Below are 20,471 nucleotides of genomic sequence, written 5' to 3'. Positions count from 1 at the left end.
AACGCACACGGTTCCTGTCCAACCTGTGTCAACTGCAGGTCACAGTCTTTTCCCCTGGCTTCAACAAGGACTACCATGTTCTTTTTAAGTATTTAATCAAGCCGTGTGTTTTCAGTTTTTCATTTGATGCTGTATTTTTCTGCAATATGTCATTACCGAGGACTGCGGTCAACTGTGCATCTGCTTTGTATTCCTGTTTCATTCAATCTGTACTGACCTTTTTTTTTCTTTTTACATTTTTCCACCTTGCTACCAGCGTTCGCACTTCTTTTTTTTTTTTTTTTACCAGCTTTTATTTACTGTGGCTTTTATTTAATGTCTGTAATTTGCAGAAAATATATAAAAAGAAGCTCCAATCTATGTGATTATCGCTCGCTGCTCTCTGCCGGTGACATAACACTGCATATAGGAGACGCATCCTGTCCGCCCTGACCGGGTCTCCGCTCGCAGTAGCTTCCAGAAATTAGGGCTTAGCTTGCATAATGGAGGTTAACTTCAGGAAGATCATGTATTTTTCAATAAAATGGCTGCTTAAGTCGATCCAGCTAATGCCAGCCGGGGCCGTGGAAGCGCTCGCACGTCGACATTAACAGCTGCAGATGGGGGAAGCGAGAGGGAAAGAGTGGCTACTTCGCTGGCAGGCGAGGTCACCGCGCCTCTTAGCAGCGCTGACGGCATTTTCTCTCTCGTCAAATCCATTTCCCATGAAGCCCCGAACTATTTCGCAGCAACAGGTGCAGCTGTGAACTGTTGCCTGTGTGACCGAGAGAGCAAATGGCTGGAGAAGTGAAGTGAAGGGGAGAGGGGAGGAAAAAACAGTCCGTGCTGATGAGTGAGGGCCGGCCGAGATGCAGTATGTTGGAAATGCGGGAATAATTGAAGCAGATAGAAACAAATGTAAAAAATAAACACATGAACCCAAGAGAAAGTCGGCATGGAAGCAACAGTAAACACAAATACACGCACACACCCACAAAACTGGATTATATCTGCTTGTGCAAACAAATACGGGTTTGCCCAAACATGCACACAGGCATAAATAACGCCGCGGGGACGATTATATCACTTTGCACGAGCTCTTGAAGATTCTTTCAACGCAAACAACTCGCCTTCCTCATTTGTTTTTAATCGTGCATCTCATTCCTCGAAATTAAAAACATATTTGACTTCAATCTTCAATCGCTGCTCTGCGTCGGGGAGGGGGGGTGGGGGGTGGGCTTGACTTTTTCGTCAGCGGCGGCTCCTGCCAAAGATTACCTTGAAGGAGACACACGCGTCTGAAGAAGAAGAGTTGTTGAAAGGAAAACTCTTCATGTCAAATATCTGTATGAAATACTAGAAGGAAAAAGCGCCTTAAGAGAAGAATACAAACAATACATGAGGTATTGAACTGGAGCTTGGTGATAACCCTCCTGTGATAACCTCTGCCTTTAGGCCGCTGTTTGCTCTTCTGTAGAGCTCCGACCCAATCTGGAGGGTGAGAAAATAAGGATATTTCGTTGACCGGTGATGAATGATGATAATAAAAAGGTGGGGAGACAAATCACCTTCGGGCGGCAGGAGATAACGAAGCATATTTGATGTTTCTCTTGAAATACGCTGTCCCTGAATAACCCAGCTTGGGTTTCATAAAGCTGTGCAGCGATGCACGGGTCGCTACTACTTTGTCTTTGTGTGAACTCCCCGGCTGTGTTTTGGTGTGTTTATCCACTTCATCCGGGCCCTTTAGCGGTTTAAGTGTCAGCTGCTTTCTGCTCTTTCTATTCTCCCTGGATGGGGATGAATGCAGCGTTCCCTTCGATGGCTCTCGTGGGAGATGGAGCCGGCCGACCATCGTGGAGAGGGATACGCAGGGGTAAAACGGACGGCGATTAGGCGATCCTGATGGAACGATGGCACCAACACGGAGTGGTGGCGTTCGTAGAGTCGGACGTTCATTTGAAGTCCATCAATTGATGCTCTTCTGACACCATCTTTCCCCTGAGATCTCCACACACACTAAATCAGAGGCTTAGATATGAAGAGACAAACCTATCCCTCCGTAAACTGAAAAGTAGGGTGACGCAAAAAAAAAAAGTCTTGTCGTCTTGCCGAGGAAGGCGAGCTTCGACACCTCAGCTGCTCCGGCGATAACGCCTCCACTCCGGTATTACACTGCGTGTGAGGGGGGGTAAAAAAGAGCTGCGAGCCATGTGAACTGCAAATACGCAGCGGCGTTGTAAATACAGCCGTTAAGCGCTCAAATCAATCACTTCCCTGAAATGAGGTGACAGCGCGGGCCAGCTGCCTATAGCGCCGTGTGCCAAAGGTGGGCAAGAGCCGCCTGGCAGTATGGCGGATATGAAGGATATAAAGCAGAGGAATCAATCTTCTGACTAAGTCGCAGCTCAGAGTTCACTAAAGCGGATAATGTCACAGAGTGCAGGGCCTACACAAGCGATTGTGCAAGGACATACAATAGGGCTTCCACCCACAAGCACACATCCAGGCAATAAAAAGAGAGGCCTCTTTGTCTCCGGAAGATATTTCACGCATAGAAATGTCAAACACGAGTGGCACAGGCTCGTTTTGTTTGCCGTAATAAGGTGAGTTGGAGAGAAAGAGAAAGAGATTGAGAAAGAAAAAGAAAAGAGGGTTGGATGGTTCCAGCCACATGCTGCAAATGCAAGGTCGTTTTCATAGTAATGACGCTGGTAACATGTATTTAATTCATTGCACACTAATGAGGAATGTCACAGAGTGTCAGAGAGCCGAAGAATGAAAAGGACAAGAGACAAAGGAGGAGAGGCAAATCAATAACGGAAGGAGGGGGGGAAATGTCTCGCTGTTTGCGAGGTCAGGCTGCAGGATCGTGGGTAAAGAAAAAAACATTCATTTAAACTTCATATAGTGGTCAACGCACTGCGAGGAACTCCCAAACAGCCTCTGTGATGGTTAATGGATCATGTCCTGTGAAAAGGAAACAGTCAAACCTCTGCAGCGTGGTTCTCCTCCCTCCTCTTGACCACATGGCGTTTCATAGAAGCTCCTTTCTTTCTTCTAGTCATACAAGAGATTTATCAAGGTTAACCGCGACCTACTTTAGCCGCGGATATTTAAGCAATGCCCCCCTCCTCCTCCTCCTCCTCCTCCTCGCTGCAAAACGTCTAAACTCCCGACCCACTTCTCGATCCACTGGGGCTTTTTGCTGCTCACCCCTCGCTCGCTGCCTACTGGCTCTGGAAATTTGCGCTCTGACATTTTAAATTTTCACATCTCAGGCTTTTAGCCAATACTCTCAACCACACTGATTGAGATCCTGACTCTTATAGCACCAAATGTAAAAGAAGTAAGGGTGGAGGATATTCATGGGGACCACAGAATGATCAGAGAAAACCATTAGAGTGGGAGGACAATTAGACGGCAAATAAGGGATGAGATTCACTTGAGTAAGTGCAATATGAAGATGGAAAAGATGGTGAAGTTGGCAGGGGAGCTGCGACCGGAGGAGGATACTGATTACCTGCTGGCTCTGTGAATTCAATCTTGTCTCGCGGCCAAGAGGTCACATCAGGTGGAGGCGTTTCAAAGCACCTGAATCTGAGAAGTACAGTGGAGGTCCCGACACGGCGAGTATAGGCTGACGCGCGGGGAGATGCGACACTCTCAGATAGCGAGCGTTCCGACCTGCCGCCACGTCCACGATGAGATTGATTCAAGTTTCTCAGGATTCAATGTTCCATCCTGCTGTAACTACATCGCCATTAATGAAAGAAGCGCTTCACATATTGAAAATGTTGGTTTTAAAATCACTTTTTCCCACATAGTCCACTTTTTTATTGCTTTTTTAGTTGGATAAAATGCCACTTCAGGGATGTGAAGTGGGCCAAACTGTCTGTGGCAAAGCTGAAAAATGTAGTGGCGAGTTTGGAGACAGAAAATAGAAAAGTCTTAAAAAGAACTGCGGGAACAGGAAGTCTGCTTCCATTATTTTATAAGTACGGCGAGTGAAATCACATTTTTCCTCATTGCATTTTCTTTTATGCGACATACAGGTAGATCTGAGCAATTCACGTGACGTGCACTCTGAAATCTGAAATCCTAAGCCAGAGCTCCGGACAGGAAACAAAAAATCACAAGGGAGAGCTACAGCAGATCCTGTGTATTGGCACATGTCTCTTTATCGGCCAGGCGAGAGGGCTACGAGGTGTGAGCCACGACATGGAGATGGTTCTGGTCTGATCTGCGGCCAGGGCCGGCGAGGTGCATGCTGGGTGGGAAATGACCACCAACCACCTGCCAAAATGTTAGAGAAATTTCGACTAAGCCACCCTGGCAGGTAGCCAGCCAACGCCCGGGGGTTTTGTTCGCTCTACTCCAAAACTAAAGCTGGCTGGTGAAACAGATAAAGTGTCTGATTAATTTAGGAGTCCTTGAGCTTGTGTGGCAGGGAAGGAAAGCAAGAGCAGTTTTGTTCCTCTGAGTTTTTTTTTTTTTTACTGCAACACTGACTGTAAGAAGAGAAACAACATCTGCCAGACAGGTCAGCTTTATATAAATAAATGTAAACTTGGCTCCTCTCCATCACCTGTTGTATTCACAGCGCAAGGATTCAACCTTGTGTTCAAAACAGCTTTGTGCTCAGCTTTATCCCTTTTTTTTTTTCTTCTTTCCAGCACATAGGAAGTTATATCTTCATGGCTGGAGGATCAGTACACAAATATTCACACATTCAGCTCCAAAGATGCGGAAAAGAGTGAGAGGAGATGAAAAAAGAGCCCAGGTGAGTTTATTATCAGTCAATAATTGCATTTAAATGTGACATTTCAGACTCAGAAACTGTCCGTCAGGCGGGTTTTTGCCTGACGACTGCTGAGGAATACGGGAGCTAATATCTAATTTCCTCTCTGTGGCTGGTCACAGGGGCAAGCTGTGCTACACTCGGCTCTGTGGCCTCATAATGAAGTGGCATTTTGGCGGGCCAAGCCTGCACTCGGCGCTGCGTGCACCGAAGAAGGTAAACAACCCATTCATCAAGGCTTTTTTGTGCGCCTGCCAGGAGCTGGGATTGTTCGTTATGATGGAATTTGTTCTAAGGATCAACTTATCATCTGCGTCCGGGGCAGACGTGAAATAGATTTGAGGTGATGTATGGCTGTTTGGGGGCGCTGGTTTGTGTGGGAATATGTGCGACCGGTGCTAAAAAAACAAACGTGAGCGATGGTTTTTGAATAGTGTTGAATAAAGAAGTTAGGCTGAAGCCAGGGGTCAACGCGCTGTCTGCAGAGCCCGGGCTCTTGGCTTGTCAGCAATGCTTGTTGTTGCTGCTGATGCAATTTGACACTCCTCCCCCACATCACTGACTCAAGACACAACTAAATACAGCTTTTGCATGTGTGAATAACGGCATGCATTTCGTAGAAAACTTCTAATCCTAGTAGTGTTAACACCTCCTTGCACCCATTGAAAAAAAAAGAAAAAGAAAAAAAAACCGTCTTCCATCTACATATAGTGTTAAAATAAAATAAAATAAAACCTGCACTGGTTCTGTGTTACGTTGTGCAGGAGAAGAGATTCTGTGCATTTCACAGAGACAGGGAGGGAAGAAGAGAGGAAGATCTGAAGTGGCTTCAAGGTCAAGTTGGGTTCAGTCGACACATTTTGTGAGCTGTCAGGCCTGGATTGAGCAACAGCACTAGAATAAAAAAAATAATACTAATAATATTCACACAGACTTTTCAGGCTTCTTCTTGAGCTGCTCTGTTAAACAGGTAACAGGAATGCATTTCCTGAAGGAAATACGGGGGAATACTGAAAGCTGGAAGCTGAATGAGCTGATTAAATTGTCGAAACAATGCTGAATTAAGTGAAGAAATTGCTGAAGCAATCTTGAAAAGATGAAACAATATTTGAAGAGTAAAAACTAAAACTAAGATTCCTCTTACAAAAAAAATGTAAAAGCAACATGTGTGTTTTGGTAATTTTCCTGCAGGCAAACAGAAATAGCGTTCGAAAACCTCAGCCATGGGAGATCACTTTTTTTTTTTAAAGGAAAAAAAAACATACAAATCACTTAAATGAACTAAACGTAGCTGTAACTCTCCACATCCGAGCTCTCTCCCTCTCTCTTTTTCTACTACCACCATCAATCCTTTCTCCCCGGCTGGAAAAACGTGGGCAGCTCCGGTTAGAAATGCAGCCCACCACTTGCCTTTAGGGCAGCTCCTGGCCGGCTTGGATAAAGATTTTTTTTACACCATTTATAGCTGTTTGACTATCACAGGCATTAGGCACCAGAGGCAGCAGGAGAGACCACTGGCCCACGGCGAGGTTATCACCTCGGTGTGTACACTATTTTAGAGCCTGGGCGATGGATTCCCAAGTCCCATTACGCAAAGTTTATTAAGCAGTCAGCCTTGGTGCTTAATCAGTATTTCAGTGATGAGAGAGCTTCATCATCTTCAAGTATCAGACGGCAATAATCTTAAAAAATGATACAAGAAACGATGCAGGGGGAAAGATAAGAGCGGAGATGAGCCCAGAGACAACAGGTTTCGCTCTTCTTCCAGAGAAAAATATGCCACCGTCTTGTAATTATATCAACTGCATGTTTCCAGCTGCAGCAGCTGAATGAACAGAGAGGTAGGAGTCCAGGCTGCACAGAGAGACACTATTTTGAAGCACTGCTGTAATTTCACAGAGCAACCTGGGTCTGTACTCGGTCAGATGGTGTCGTGACATGGCAAGGGGTGGTCGGGTTGGCCCGGGTGAGCCGGTCACAAAGACTGTACTCTTTCCATGGCCGGGAGGAGGGGACAGGGTGAAGGGGAGAGCAGGGGTTGGAGGGGGGCGGCGGTGGTGGTGGTGGTGGAGGGTGGGCATTAAAAACCACCGCACTCAGCAACTGAATCCAATCCCTTTAATCCTCGCTGGTATGCCCGAGCGACAAACGCCCATTGGTCTCCACCTCAATTAGCGCTGATGGGGCCAGTTGCTGGACAGGTCAGGAGGTGGGTGCCGTGAATCGCCGCACACTGTACCGCTTGCACAAGAAGCACATACCAGCGTAGCCCAGTGTGTGTGTGTGTGTGTGTGTGTCCCTTGTGTGCAATGGGCTCAAGTCGGCCATTGCATACCGTACATTCTTTACAGGACGAGCAATTTAAAACGCCTCGCTATCTTTCACGGGGTGCTGTAGAAGGATCTGGAAAACCCCCCCTCTACCTCTGCCTCTTCTTACCCCCCCTCCACACCCCGCCACCCTCAATCCCCTCTGTGCTTGAATTGTTTGGATTTATTTGAAGGGTGTGTTAAGTGCCACTTGGGCTTAAAGCTGAACTGTGTATTGAATTTGCAGTGATATTGCAATATCACAAAGCCTGCAGCATGGGCAGTTCAATTCATTTTTATAAAACAAGCAATCAATGAGTGAAGAACGGAGGGAGGAAGACGGAGAGAGGGAGAGAAAGAGCGAGGGAGACTGGCAGACGAGCCATTATATATATGAGGAGATTGGTCCTTTGAGAGTCCAGTGCAGTTCAGTGGGAGAGATTTTCCATAATCCACTGCTGTAAAGCTATGAATGTGCTTCCAGCGCGCCCCATCGCCAGGTAATGCAGACGCCCAAATGTGCCGTTGCAACTCATATCGCAAATACCACGCCTGTCGAGGTAATCAAAATCTGATATTGTGTCTGTGCACCAAAAGAGGAGAGAAAATCCCAGTGCACGTAAATACACCGTGGTCAAGGTTAGGCCTCACTGGCTACCAGGCTGCTGCTGCTGCTGCTGCTGCTGCTGGTGTGCAAGTGATGCACCCGACCCAAGATATGTTCAATTACGTCCACTGTTTGCGCTCGCCGGCTTTCGCATTTGTGCAAGACAAACCAATAAATGCCGGGAGTCAATAAATCCTCCCCTTTCATCCGTCCAGCCGCCCCGACGACCTCGCTGACTCCTGTCTCATCTTTATATTTAGTGTAAACTAATGACACGCACCGGTCACAAGGCATCGCAGCCAAAATAAAGCACCAACACTTGTGTATTTTTAATTGGGATTATATTACGGGTGCTGTAAGCTGAGGAATTTGACTCCCGCCGATGCAGAGAATAACCATAATGTCTGCCCAGTTTATAGTTTTGTTTATCAATACCAGGGATGATGACTCAGTGATTACCGGCCACAGCTGAGATTTCAAAACTGTAAGTACAGCTCAGTGGGAGGGGGGGGCGGGGGTCATCAAGCATTCAGAGTTTACTGTAAAGGTTGTGCAGACCCTCTCTCCACGTCACAGAGGCCGGTTCTACAAGTGTCCCAAGAAAAGTGGCAGCATTGTTGCCATTATTATAATCATCATAATGATTGTATTTCTGTAAAAGTAGCAGAATGAATGCCAGCTCATAGATTTGTCGACGTTCCTGTAGTCCACATGATGCTACTCCATTCATCCAAAATGGCATTTGCGGTTTATTAGATAGCGTCGCAAAATGACAACAACAATAACGTCACCGTGACAAACCCCACAATATCACGAGCGGACAGCGCTGGGCCCGGGCCCCGCCGAGTCCCCGAGACACCATTACCCTTTAGTGGTTTCGGTGATAAGAGGTCACAGTGACCTTCATGACAGGGAGGAATCTTGGCTCGGGTTGAAGATGAAGAAGAAGAGGAGGAGGAGGAGGAAGGAGAGAGTGTAAAGCAGGCGAGGACCCTCGAGAGAGGCTGAAACAAGAGCATGATGAATGTACAGCTCACAGTTTTTAATCAAGGATCAAAGCAGGGCCTCTCCGTCTGAGCAGCCAGTCTGTCTAGACTGAAACTCTCCCCAGCACATAAAGCAACATCTGCAGGATGCATTAATTACAGTAAAGACCCATTCTGGCCTGTTCTCTGGAGAACCGACACATCAAGAGGCCTACACGAAGATAAAATAGTCCTGTGCATATGAAAAAGTTATTTTTCATATCACTCCCACAACTCTGAAGTCTCAAGTTCGTCTGTTTCAAAGGTGATGTTTCTTTTAAGCCATCGTCTTCCCTATCGTTTGTTTTAATCTGGTCAGTAATGATCGCTGGGGCAATTCATCGACTTCCCATTACGGAGGTACGCACAGTCCGCAATTTACATTTTAGGCTTTTAGCTGATACTCTAGTCTTCTCCGCCACGATTTACAGCCAGCTGAGCAGGCAGGGTCTTGGCTCAAGGACTCGCTGACAGGAACAATACATGTAGCCGATGTCCAACATGTGACCTTTACGTTTTCCGGATGGACCCGGCGACCTCCTGCGGTGACGACCTACCTGTCCGCTACGGCTACGGAATTAATCAAGTGAAGTGAGAAGACTGATTACAGGAGGCAAGTATCTGGTTTCAATAAAGCACATGTTCTTTAAATATCGTTTCATTTCATTTACGCTCACTGGATCCACAATAAACAAGGTGAGAAGATCACAAGAGCCATTCTCTCAAGTCTGACGATGCTGTTGATTAATAACAGCAATTACAGTATCAAGCAGAATAATCAGGATGGCTGTCGTAGCCGGCGACAACTCAAGCGTCTTCCTCAGCTGGCATCCAAGCCTACACCTCTGCTTCCTCTGAGGGGGGAAAGCTGAATTAAACATGCACGTTATTTTCGTCCCTTCACTGCTTCTACGCCGCTGTTATAAAAAGACTCGCAGCCTTACAGCATTTGCAAATAATCCTTCGCATTTGCTTTGACTTGTTTGCAGCATCTAAAGACTTACCGCGTCAGATGCTGTCAGCCTCGAAATTAAAAAAAACTACATAAACTGTCCTTCAAATGATTTTCTTTTAATTACTCAACCTCAGTGTACTGTCCTGTGTTGTAATACTGAGGGAGCAGGTTGAAACAAATCACCGCAACTGAAGAAAATCCCCTCAATAGCAATAATGCTGTTTTGATGATTCATAATTGTAGTGAAAGTTTAGACAGTCATTTATGTGGTGAGTGTGTTCTGAAGGAGCCTCAGGGTTCTGAAACCTCTTAAAAACATCACTGTCACACGTCAATCCTTCCGCACCAGATCACTAGAAATTGATTTATTTCCAGTGTAACTCAGTAACCAGAGAAACTTAGCTAACATGTCAACAAGCTGAGCTGAGCAAATCATCTTTCAGAAGGTCACCTGCACTTCGGCTCTGCTGTTTAGTCTGATCAGCGGCTGTGGAGAATAATCAGCATTATTACGTTGGCAATTTCCTTCTGAGCGAGAAAGCTTTTGGTCGTTGTTGTGGTTGATGGTACGCTCCAAAGTCCTTTTGTTTTTTTGACAATAATCGCTGGCTTCCACCCACGACACTACTTTAACTCATTCAAAGTGCCGTTTCCTCAAAGTCAACACCAAAACTACGCATGAACAACTAATACAACCACTTCCAACACACACACAAACAAAAGAAAAACACTGTGTTGTTTACAGTTTGTGCAGGACACAACACACCTGGCCCTGGTCTAAATTTAACCAGCGCTGTGACCGGTGGAAAGTCACCATTTCCCCCAGCTGGACACGACGCTGCGCTGTCATTGGTCGCCGCTTTTCCCCCCCGCGACAACGAACCAACTGGTGCAGCGCTTTGTTTTTATAATGTTGAGGCACGGAATGATCCACAGCCCTGGTAGGAGGCGAGTCTGGCTAGTTGGGCCCGATGGGAAATCGAGGCTACATCTGGCCTTAACAAATACACCTGTGCTTTTGGAGCCTAATGCATAATGCAAGAGAACATATTAGAAATAGATAGGGGAGGAAAAATGGGACAGAGCTGGTAGGCGTCCTCTGACTGCTCCAGGTTTCACCCAAAACACTGCAGCAGAAGGTGCAGGATGGAAAGTCAGAGTGGTTTAGTCACCGTGCAAAGTGTTTAAATATAGATACTAATTACCAAACATGCATATATAGTAATAGTTCAAATAAACTTTATGGATTTGTATGTTTAACCTGAGTATTTATCTTAAATGGTCCCAAAAAGACTGGTAATATTCCACAAATAATAAGTAGCCTGTTAATATCTTTAACTTCAGATTTTAACATCAATAGGATATTTAATGTTTTGAGGTGAGGGGCCGTCCAAAGCAGAGCTCTATAATCAGATAATTAATTGCAAGCTGGAGGGAAAAAAAAGTCTCTTATCTCTTTAAATCCTCTCCAGGAAGGTCAAAGGTCACGGTCAGCTGCAAAACGCAGAGATCTAGCTCGTTGCTAAAAAGCACTCGATCACCCTCGATGACAGCGGAAGGTTTGACGTGGAGGCAGGCGAATTAACCCAAACTGGTAAATGTGACGTTTCCCCCAGTTCAGCGAGACGGAACGCAGATGCCTCAGACTGATGATCAACTTTCAAGTAGAGTTTGATGTGTAGCAGAGCTGAAACTGAATCATCAGATCTGCTGCTGCTGCTGAGGGTTTAAAAAAAAAAAAAGACACAAAAAAAACACAACAACCCAGAGCCGCTTCATCCTCGCCATATTGATGTAACCTTACACTGGCATGCAAGAGAATCAATGTCTGTGTGAAACTGCTGCAGTGTACAAAACAGGAGGCCAATGTGAAGGCAAAGCACGAGACCCGATCTAGCTATTTATCTATCTATCTGTGGTGGAAGTGCACAGAAATCTACAGCCAACAGCCATTTTCCTGAAACTACCTGTCAAACACGACTAATTACTGGACTTGCATTCACATCATGTCAGAGGACGAGGAGAAACAGAACAGAGTCTTGTTGTTTCAACTCATCCCCATTTCTGCTCATTAACTCATTAGAGAAAATGAGCCGGTCATAAGGTCAAATGGTCATATGACACGGGAAACACTGCCGTTATCAACGCTATGAGAAACACAGCAGCTACTTGCGTGCCGTGAACATGCATAACTGGGTTAGAGCGGATATAATTGATCATTTGGGTTATCATTTAGTGCATGTGTCAACACATCTTCACAGTTTCTGACAGAGATGCAGGCGATACAAAAATACCCGCCACACGTCGGGCTTTTTTCTGATCGCCTATGAACGGGATCTCGACGCGCCGCGGGGTAAATATTTACCAATTTGCAGCTGAAGCTCACGTGGGATCTAAGGCAGAGGTCACCTTTTCAAAACAGATGACCGCAGCGTCACATTATCAGGTCCTTGGAAAGTTAAATGTCACTTTCCAGTTGGGTGCAGGGAGGGAGTTCAAACTCCAACACGACAAGCCCATTCACCATCCTGTCACATCCAGGCTGCGGCGGACAACCTTGACCCAACGTTAAACCTGTCACGTCAGAGTTATGCATCTTTTTTCTGAATATAAACACACCTCCTCTTATCAAAATCAATAATCAAAGCTGTGTTATATTTGTTTTGGAGGCCGCTTCTGAATATCCATATAATCTGAATTCTTTGACCTTGTATACTGCATATAGCATGCTAATAATAATGCTAAAACTACAAAAATCCATGACTATATGGGTGCAACTAACATAGTTCAAAACGTTATCTGTGTGGTTTCTAAAATGTCAAATCTAATTCTATGCAATCAAGACTTTCAATCTATTTATAAATGACAGGAACTATGTAGGTCTTTTCGTTAGAAATAATAATTAAACAATCAATTTTTGATTCATTTATGACTTGGAACGTGAACATGCAGCAGTTTCCAAATGCTGGAAAAAGCTCAAGCTCATTACTGGGAAGTCGATGTAGAATTTCATCATTTCCTGTCTGATGAAATGTGCATCGACTCAAATCATGATTAAACTTGAACAGAATTTCAGAAGGAAAAAAACTGTTGTTGAAATTAGTGTGCTTTATACAGACAGGACAGGAGGCCTTTGAATAAAAAACCTCAATGTTAATTTTTTTTTCCAGGCCTCATCTGAGCAACGTGCCCTTATCAGAGGTTTCTACTCGGTGTTGCCTTGAGCTGTGCCATTTTCAACTTGGATTTCATAGAGGATTATTATTCGTCCTCAAGTAGGAACCATTCATTTCCCCACTTCAGACAGTAATGAGCAAGTGGAATAATCATCTGCTGCGCTGTGCAACACAGACAACACCTGGCTCACACTCTAACCAACCCTAACTATTACCCTATTTGAGAAGCCTTTTAATTTCTGCCGGAGCGCTCAAAGACACCCCAGAGCTCTGCTAAAGGACCGATCCACCGTGGCTTCAGATTTTATTTCACCCTTTTCATTTCTTAAGTTAATTGCTTTTATATAAAATAAAAATAAAGAAGTGCACTGGATATTTTAGAATAACCACACAAACAACAGCCGACACCGTTTTGAACATTTAGAGAAAAAAGAAAATTTCTGCCCCCAGGTCTGACACTTGTTTTCTTTCAACCTTCACATCTTCATCTGTGGTTTCACTACGTTCTGCATCCTGTCAACACAACACAGTCAAACCAGCAGATGAAGCGATTACAACAACACAAAAAAGAAAAAGAGAGAAAAAAAAAAGTGAAACTATTGTTTGAGTGTGTGAGAGGTTGCTGTTGTTGGCAGCGCTGGACGTGTTGGTATTCAGGGCGTGAGCTCCGGTTTACTACTTGTCACCTCTCTGTCATGTGATGAGCTGCATCACAACGAGTTCAGGTATCCTGACTCGGCCGTGTTCACGCCTCGTTGACCCTGTTGACAAACTGCCTGGTCATACGTGTTGGAAATGTGTTATTACACGAGGTGGGACAGGTTCACTGAAGGCTTGGTTTCCTCCGATTGGCCTGCCATGAAGTAGAATAATAAAAAACAACCCTCACAATCTCTAATTAAACCCAAAACACACGGTAATCTTAACATAACAAGCTCCAAACTGATTCCCTCCTTTTAAAGGCTTGTGTTAAGACAGCATCTCTTTCCAAATATGCAGTCTAGAATTTAAAAAAAGAAGCTTTTCAATGTTATAACCCAGTAATATCATTTCCCTTTAGGTCCTCCCACTACACTATCACTAATATGCTGTACAGGAGGAAACAGCACTCATGTGTTGACCCTTTTCTCCTTATTCCCACCTCGGTGGCCCCACTGACATTCATTATGCATCCATCCTTGGGAGAGGAGGACGTATAATGGATGTTGTTCATCAACTCCGGGGCTGACGATTGCTTCGCTGTGATTAGATTTTTACCATAGCAATGTTATAATGCTGCGTGAATGTGCTGAAAAGAGGGTTAATCCTCTTTTCAAACTTGCCGTGACCTTTTGAGCCAATGTTCTCTCTTATCAACAAGCTACATTTCCAGCAACAATGATGTGACTGTAAATAAAAGCTTTATAAAAAAGAAAAAGGAAAAAAAAAAAAAGGAGGGGGGGACTTTTGAGATTTTTTTCTCTAAATCCAAAGTCCTGTGGTGCTTTCCCTGGGCTGGAGTTTATTAGACATTAACCACAGTTTATTGACACAGTGCACTTCATATCAACCCCATCTGATGTTAGATTTGACTTGGCAATTAACAATTACATAACTGCACGCTCTGCAAGTTGGGGGTGGAGGCACAGCACCCATCCTCCTGTGAATCTATAGCATTCCTTCCATTCTCTAAGATAAATTAATAAAAACAACACACTCATTGTGCTGATAGGAGCTCCTGGAGGGGCCCTTGAGGTCCCCAGGCCCCTTCTTGGACTCACTACTGACATCTGCAACATGCACAATGAATGCACACCCTACACATGGAGGATGGAGGATGCAAAGAAAGGGCACCAGTAACCCCCTCCCTCGCAGGATTGCGTTGCACTTACTCCACACTGCATGATTCTCCACAAATAACAACAAGCTATTCCCCCCCTCTTGCATTCTGCAGAGGCAACAACAAGCACCGCACTGGATTCAACACACAGCTTTGACAGTAAGACATGCACACAAGCCCTCCACACCCACCTGAAGAGCAGGAGATGAGGAAAACGGCGAAGGCCAGTTTGGTGGCGTCTCCCATTTTCCATCCGAATCGGATCCTCTGACTAGAAAGAGAATACAAAACCCCAAGAAAACCCCCCAAAAATATCATAAAACGACTGAGTCAAATTAAATGTCTTGCAGCTCCGAGGAGCACTGTCTCTGCAAAAATGACATCTTTAAAAAATAAAAAAAAATCCAAAATATCCCAGGTAATGCAAGGCTTACTAGTCCAAAAAAGAGGTGAGGAAGACGAGGAGGATGATGAAGAGGAGGAGGGGATGGTTGGTGGGATTTCCAGGTTTACAGACAAGCAATGGAGGTGGACTTGTTGGCATTCAAGCCGGGGCTGTCATGGACTTGTAAGGTCTGCAGCATTGTTCTGAACAGACGTGTTCACCTGTGCCTGTTGTTGTTGGGTTTGAACCGGTTATTTTTACCAGAGCAGCGGAGCGCAGAGCCGAGCCACAGCCGGACAGGGCTAACATCCATCGGACTGGAAATCAAGCGCACTTCGCTCTCCAATCAAACTTCTCCTCGGTGAGCTCCGTCGCATAGCTGGAAAAAAAACGTCACAACGTCGTTAAAATCAGCATTTCCCACGCTCCCCGTTGTGGAATAATACGGGTGTAACCGTTTGTTGTTGTCGTTGTATTCCTGTGTTCGAGTCCGAGGTTTGGTCCCGACAGTAACGGCGGCGCTGCCCGGCCACAACCAGAGCCCCGTCCGTCCGCTCCAGCAGGGAAACAAGCGACTACGAGGCTCCTCTCCGTACGGCTTTGCCCTCTCTCCGAAGTGGGACGAACCGCCTCGAAACCGCGTCGAAAAGGACCGAAGGAACAAGCGGAAACTCTTTTGTATGATAGTAAATAAGCGATAAAGCTGCTGTTAATCCGTGTGGCTGACGCAGCTATCGAGTTAAGGACGAGCTGTGGTTTTCCCAAGTCCGTCTCTCCTCCTCGCCTTCTCTGGTCGGGACAATTTCAAGATGGCGTCACCGTGACCCGTGGTCAAGCCACACAAGCGAACACACGGCGCTTCCGGTGTTGTGTTTCAAAATAAAATGTTGTACTTGAACTTGGGATGGCAAAACGGAAGTTTAGGCAAATATCAGAAATGTTTTAGACCATTTGAATAAATAAACAAACAATAAAACATTTATATTTCCCGCGAGTATAAAATAACCAATGATGTCCAGCTTCACTATTTTTTTTAAATATTTTATTTAAGGATAACATCTTGGGATCCTCACATGGTGAAACTGATATCTCACTTTGACAGAGTTTACAGGTTTATAATTTGCTGAAATTAAATCAACGTTTTAGCCTTATCACAGGGATAAAACACGCAGCATTGGCAGAATTTGCTTCATAATGTTGTATTTTGTGACTGCTATTTCCCATACTATTGTTGATGTGATGTGTGGCTTGTCTATATCCCTTTTTTTTTTTGGCGTACTCTTATTTTGAAGGCAGAGTTGTTCAACTTCCTTCACTGATGTGGCTCACTCGGGCCAACCAGGCACTGCTTCACGAGCTAGGGATTGTTTTTGTTAGGGAGAAGTGCTCGTTTTGCACCCCAGCGTGTGCCCTTGCCAGAAAGAGGGGCGGCAGTTACCGTTTCAAAATAACAAATAACCAAAAAATGTTCACTGTGCACTGTTCTCACAAGTATTTGCAGGTACTACTGTAGGTTACAACCTGCTTGTGTGCATATTATAATGGATATGTGCCCCATTCACAACAAATATTATACAGGAAATCTATCAGTTATAGCCTAGTGATGTTTCACAAGGCTGAAACCGCAGGGCATCTTATTTTAAATGTACAATGTGTTCATAACATGCAGCCCACCACTCCATGTAGGTCAACATATAGCCTCACGCTGTGGCATGTGCTACTATACGGCTACATATCAAATTTCAACATGGGTTGAGTGCTCAGTAATAAATGCTGCGAATACCATGAAGTACAGATATAGGCTTGGCCCATTCCCAAATCTGTGTGACACTAATCTCTCTAATAGCCTGGAGCAGATCTCCAACCATAAGCGCTGCTAAACGATTAGGAGGTCAAAGGTCTCAAGGGATTTCTCTGCCAAGCTTGGAAGCTGAGTCACCTGTTCTATATTGGAGTGTTGGCGTTCATCTTGAGTAAGACACACACAGTCCTGTACGTAGCTTTAATGGCGAGTGCTCCAGGGCAGGTGAGGAGTTCAGTTCCTGTACATGTTATTCCCCTGGCAACAATGCTGAACTTTCATCTCAAATGAACTGTCTCTCCAGAAAGACTGAGCAGAGCCCTCTCTAGTCTCCGCTCTGTCCTGGAAACGTGTGGGATGTTTTTCATTTCACAGATTATTCACTGAACAACATTAGAACCACGACCGCTTGTCCTCTGATCACCAGGACACTGTACGCATAGTTATGTTCAACAAATCACTGCATAATTAGATTACACACCATTGTCAGGATCCTTTGTCTTGCGTCACAATTAGTAGTTAATTAATCAAATTCCAGGAATTTAGGGTGAACCCTGCATGAACTCTCATTTTACCAGCAACTGCACGGGCACCTTATACTTTACCTGCAGGCTGTGTTCTGGGAAATGTACATCCATTATCACAGCTTAGCATCTGTGTTAAAAAAACAACAACATATCTTTATTATATCTTTAAATGTTAATTAAAAAATACAAAAGAAGGGTTTTAACAGCGATCAGTCACACATTTGTTCTTAATGAGCATCCTAAATATTTTATTGGGCATGTGAAAGAGACACTGAATGTGTGGCACAAACAAAACAGAGAAATAAACATCCACACTATTAATGAAACTGTAATCCATGACCTTGTTTTACCTCATTTCAGCCTGTCACTTCAATCTATAAATGTCTTGTTTTTGACAAGTTAACATTTAATCAAAGGTTGTTCCACAGAATTGCATGTGTATTAAAGTGAATGTATATGACTCGAGGCACTTTGCACGGAGGCCTTGGTGTTGTAATGACAGGATTTGTATTTTAATTCCACCTCACTGTGTATATACATGCCAAATGCATGCAAAATTACATATGAAAGAATTAAAATGACGTGCAGAGCAATGAGCACAGGAAGGCTTTAAGCCTTGACTCAGCTCGCAGTGACGATGCCAACATCTGCCATCCTAAACCAGTTTCACCTGGTTAATTTAATGTTGTATAAATTGGATTTTCGACTTGATCCAATGTCAGGGTGTCATGAAACTTATTGCAGCTCACGAATGTCAGCACAGCATTTCATGGCAATCCATCCTCAAATGTCAACCTGTAGGTGTGGGAGAAGTCGTGGGCTCACCAAAGTCAGTAAGGGGAAGGTCAGTGGAAAATATCTCTGTCATACATGAAACAGTTGTTTTTAACACAGAATATAAAAGAAAGACCAATACAATTAAGAACAGCACTGGTTTTAAAAAGATGAACCAGTTTAAAGGGGAAGGCGTGTGAGGCAAACCTGCAGAATTATCTTCCTCAAAATATAGGGAACACACAGTTAGCAATCAGGTCAGACTCAGTCAGGGATGACTTTGCATTATGTTCATGAGGAGAGGGCAGGTCAGGTTGTGTGTCGATCTGTCTTCCCTTGAGTGGGGAAGACCTACAGTTCTGGTCCTGGAGACTTACCGCCCAGCTAATCCCATTACTCAACTATCATATGCCAAATCCCCTCTAATGGTATTACACGTGCCAGAACTACGTATGATGCTTGCTAATGAGAGTTCAGCAGATATACCTTACTGGAACCAGTGGCCCTTGCGCACAGAGTAGCCCCATGGCTCTGCGGCTTAATGGACTCAGTATTGAGTGTCGAGGGAAGTCAAATTTATCGACAAAGTGCTTTTAACAAAAAGCAGGTTGCTCGCAGAGTGCATTGCAGAGCAACAAAGGATGTAAATACATCGAAAAGCTGCGAGCGAACGTGTCGAAATTTTAATAGCTGAGGTGTGTGTTTGTGGAGTGTGGGTAAGTGTGTGTGTGTGCATGTGACAAAGACAGCAGCAGGTCAACACCAAGGGCAAATGGACTCTTAAAGATGAGTGATGAATGGAAGGATGGAATGTCCCATTTAAAAACCTCAAATCAGGCCGTTAATGCTCCTTTTATATTTCCACTTTGTGAAAGTAGGAGTTTTAGAACGTCTATAAAATAGTTCTTAAGATAACTATCAACTTACAGTGCAAACATTTTAGAAGTATTGAGAAAAATGTTCCCAGATGATTCAGAAAAACTGCCACACCGTTACTCACTATGAAGTCAGATTATCAGGGCCGTTGCTAGGAATTCTGGGCCCCCTGAAAGAATACTGAAGTGGGCCCCCCTCTTATTATCTTTTTTTGTTTTTTTTCAGTTACTCTATGTTCTTGACAGTGCGGATGACCAATTATCATTATTAGTTTGCGGGGGGCTACTGTTGCTCCAGCATGGACTAAACTGTTTTTAAAATACGGCATGGGGGTTATTTCTTTCAAAAATATAGCATGTTTTCTAGCTTTGTTTTGATGCTGATGCAGCATTAGTATGAAGATTAGTCAAGATTATATGCAGAACTATAATTTAATCATAGAAAGATGAGGCAAAAGGGGTTTTGTGGCCCCTACTGGGCTGTGGGGGCCCCAAGAATTGTCATCACCTTTCTCCCCTATGCAACGGCCCTGTTACTGATGCAGAGAAGTGTATTTTCATAGAAAAAAAGGCTAAATGATCCAGATCTGAGTCCTCCACCAAGTCTGGTGCAGATCTGTACTTTATGTGTTATCTTGCTACTGTTATTACACAATGTGGCCAAAAAATATACCCACCACAAGTGTTTGTTGAACATGGACCTGGGTGACGAGACCTGGCGGTGTTTCAGTTTGTCCTAAAAGTGTTTGGATGGATGTTGAGGTCAGATGAGTCAAGGTCTTCGACGGAGCGCTGGGAGGAGCTGGTCTGTGCCGACCTGGTTCTCGTGCATGAGGGCATTGTCGTGTTGAAACAGGAAAGGGCCGTGTCCAAACTGTTGACACAAAGTTGGAAGAACACTATTGTCTAAAATATCCTTCCATGAAGATTAACCTCCTCTGGAACGAAGGAGGCCTGGACCAGGAGAGGAACACGCATTTGGCCGTACAGCGTGATGCTCTATTTCCTCCACTAATAACCCGAAATCATGCGCTAAACTCGCCAAAAGCTTTAAATTAACTCCAGTTTTTTGTTATAGGAGTGCTAAACGAACTCATCCGCTGAGATTAAGAGGCTGTTTTGCAAACATAAACACTGCGGAGAGAACATGCAGCCGAGCACAGAAGCAAAAAATAGAATCAAAGTCACATTAGAGAGACAGTGAAGTCCTACAGTGTGTGTTTCACCAGGCAGGAGTCCAATATCAAACCAGCGGCCTCCTTGTGGGCCCGAGACTCTTTTAAATCATATTTTTGAGATTCTCCAGCTTCACCGCACTGTGCTCCACTCAGTCACACGAGAAGCCCCCAGCACTTGTGATTAAAAACAATACTATCAGCAGGTAGTTCAGTGGTTGGGCAGCGTGCCGGCTACTTCGACTCTATCTAAGCAGAGGGCT

General features: G+C 44.6%; 1 protein-coding gene across 2 annotated transcripts in view; it reads right to left on the bottom strand.

The window, feature by feature from the left end:
- Positions 1 to 15,867, bottom strand: part of LOC146990932 (activin receptor type-2A) — a 40,523-nt gene extending 24,656 nt beyond the window's left edge. For both annotated transcript variants that reach the window (XM_085801601.1, XM_085801608.1), the window contains exon 1: positions 14,863 to 15,867. In XM_085801601.1, coding sequence (XP_085657727.1) covers positions 14,863 to 14,989 — 127 coding nt within the window. In that variant the 5' untranslated portion in view covers positions 14,990 to 15,867. The remainder of the gene's footprint in view (positions 1 to 14,862) is intronic.
- Between the last annotated feature and the right edge of the window lie 4,604 nt (positions 15,868 to 20,471).

Source organism: Trachurus japonicus, chromosome 2 (assembly GCF_045865225.1).
Source record: "Trachurus japonicus isolate A0001 chromosome 2, Traja_1.0".
Lineage (NCBI taxonomy): Eukaryota > Metazoa > Chordata > Actinopteri > Carangiformes > Carangidae > Trachurus > Trachurus japonicus.
This window is presented reverse-complemented; position numbering and strand designations above follow the sequence as displayed.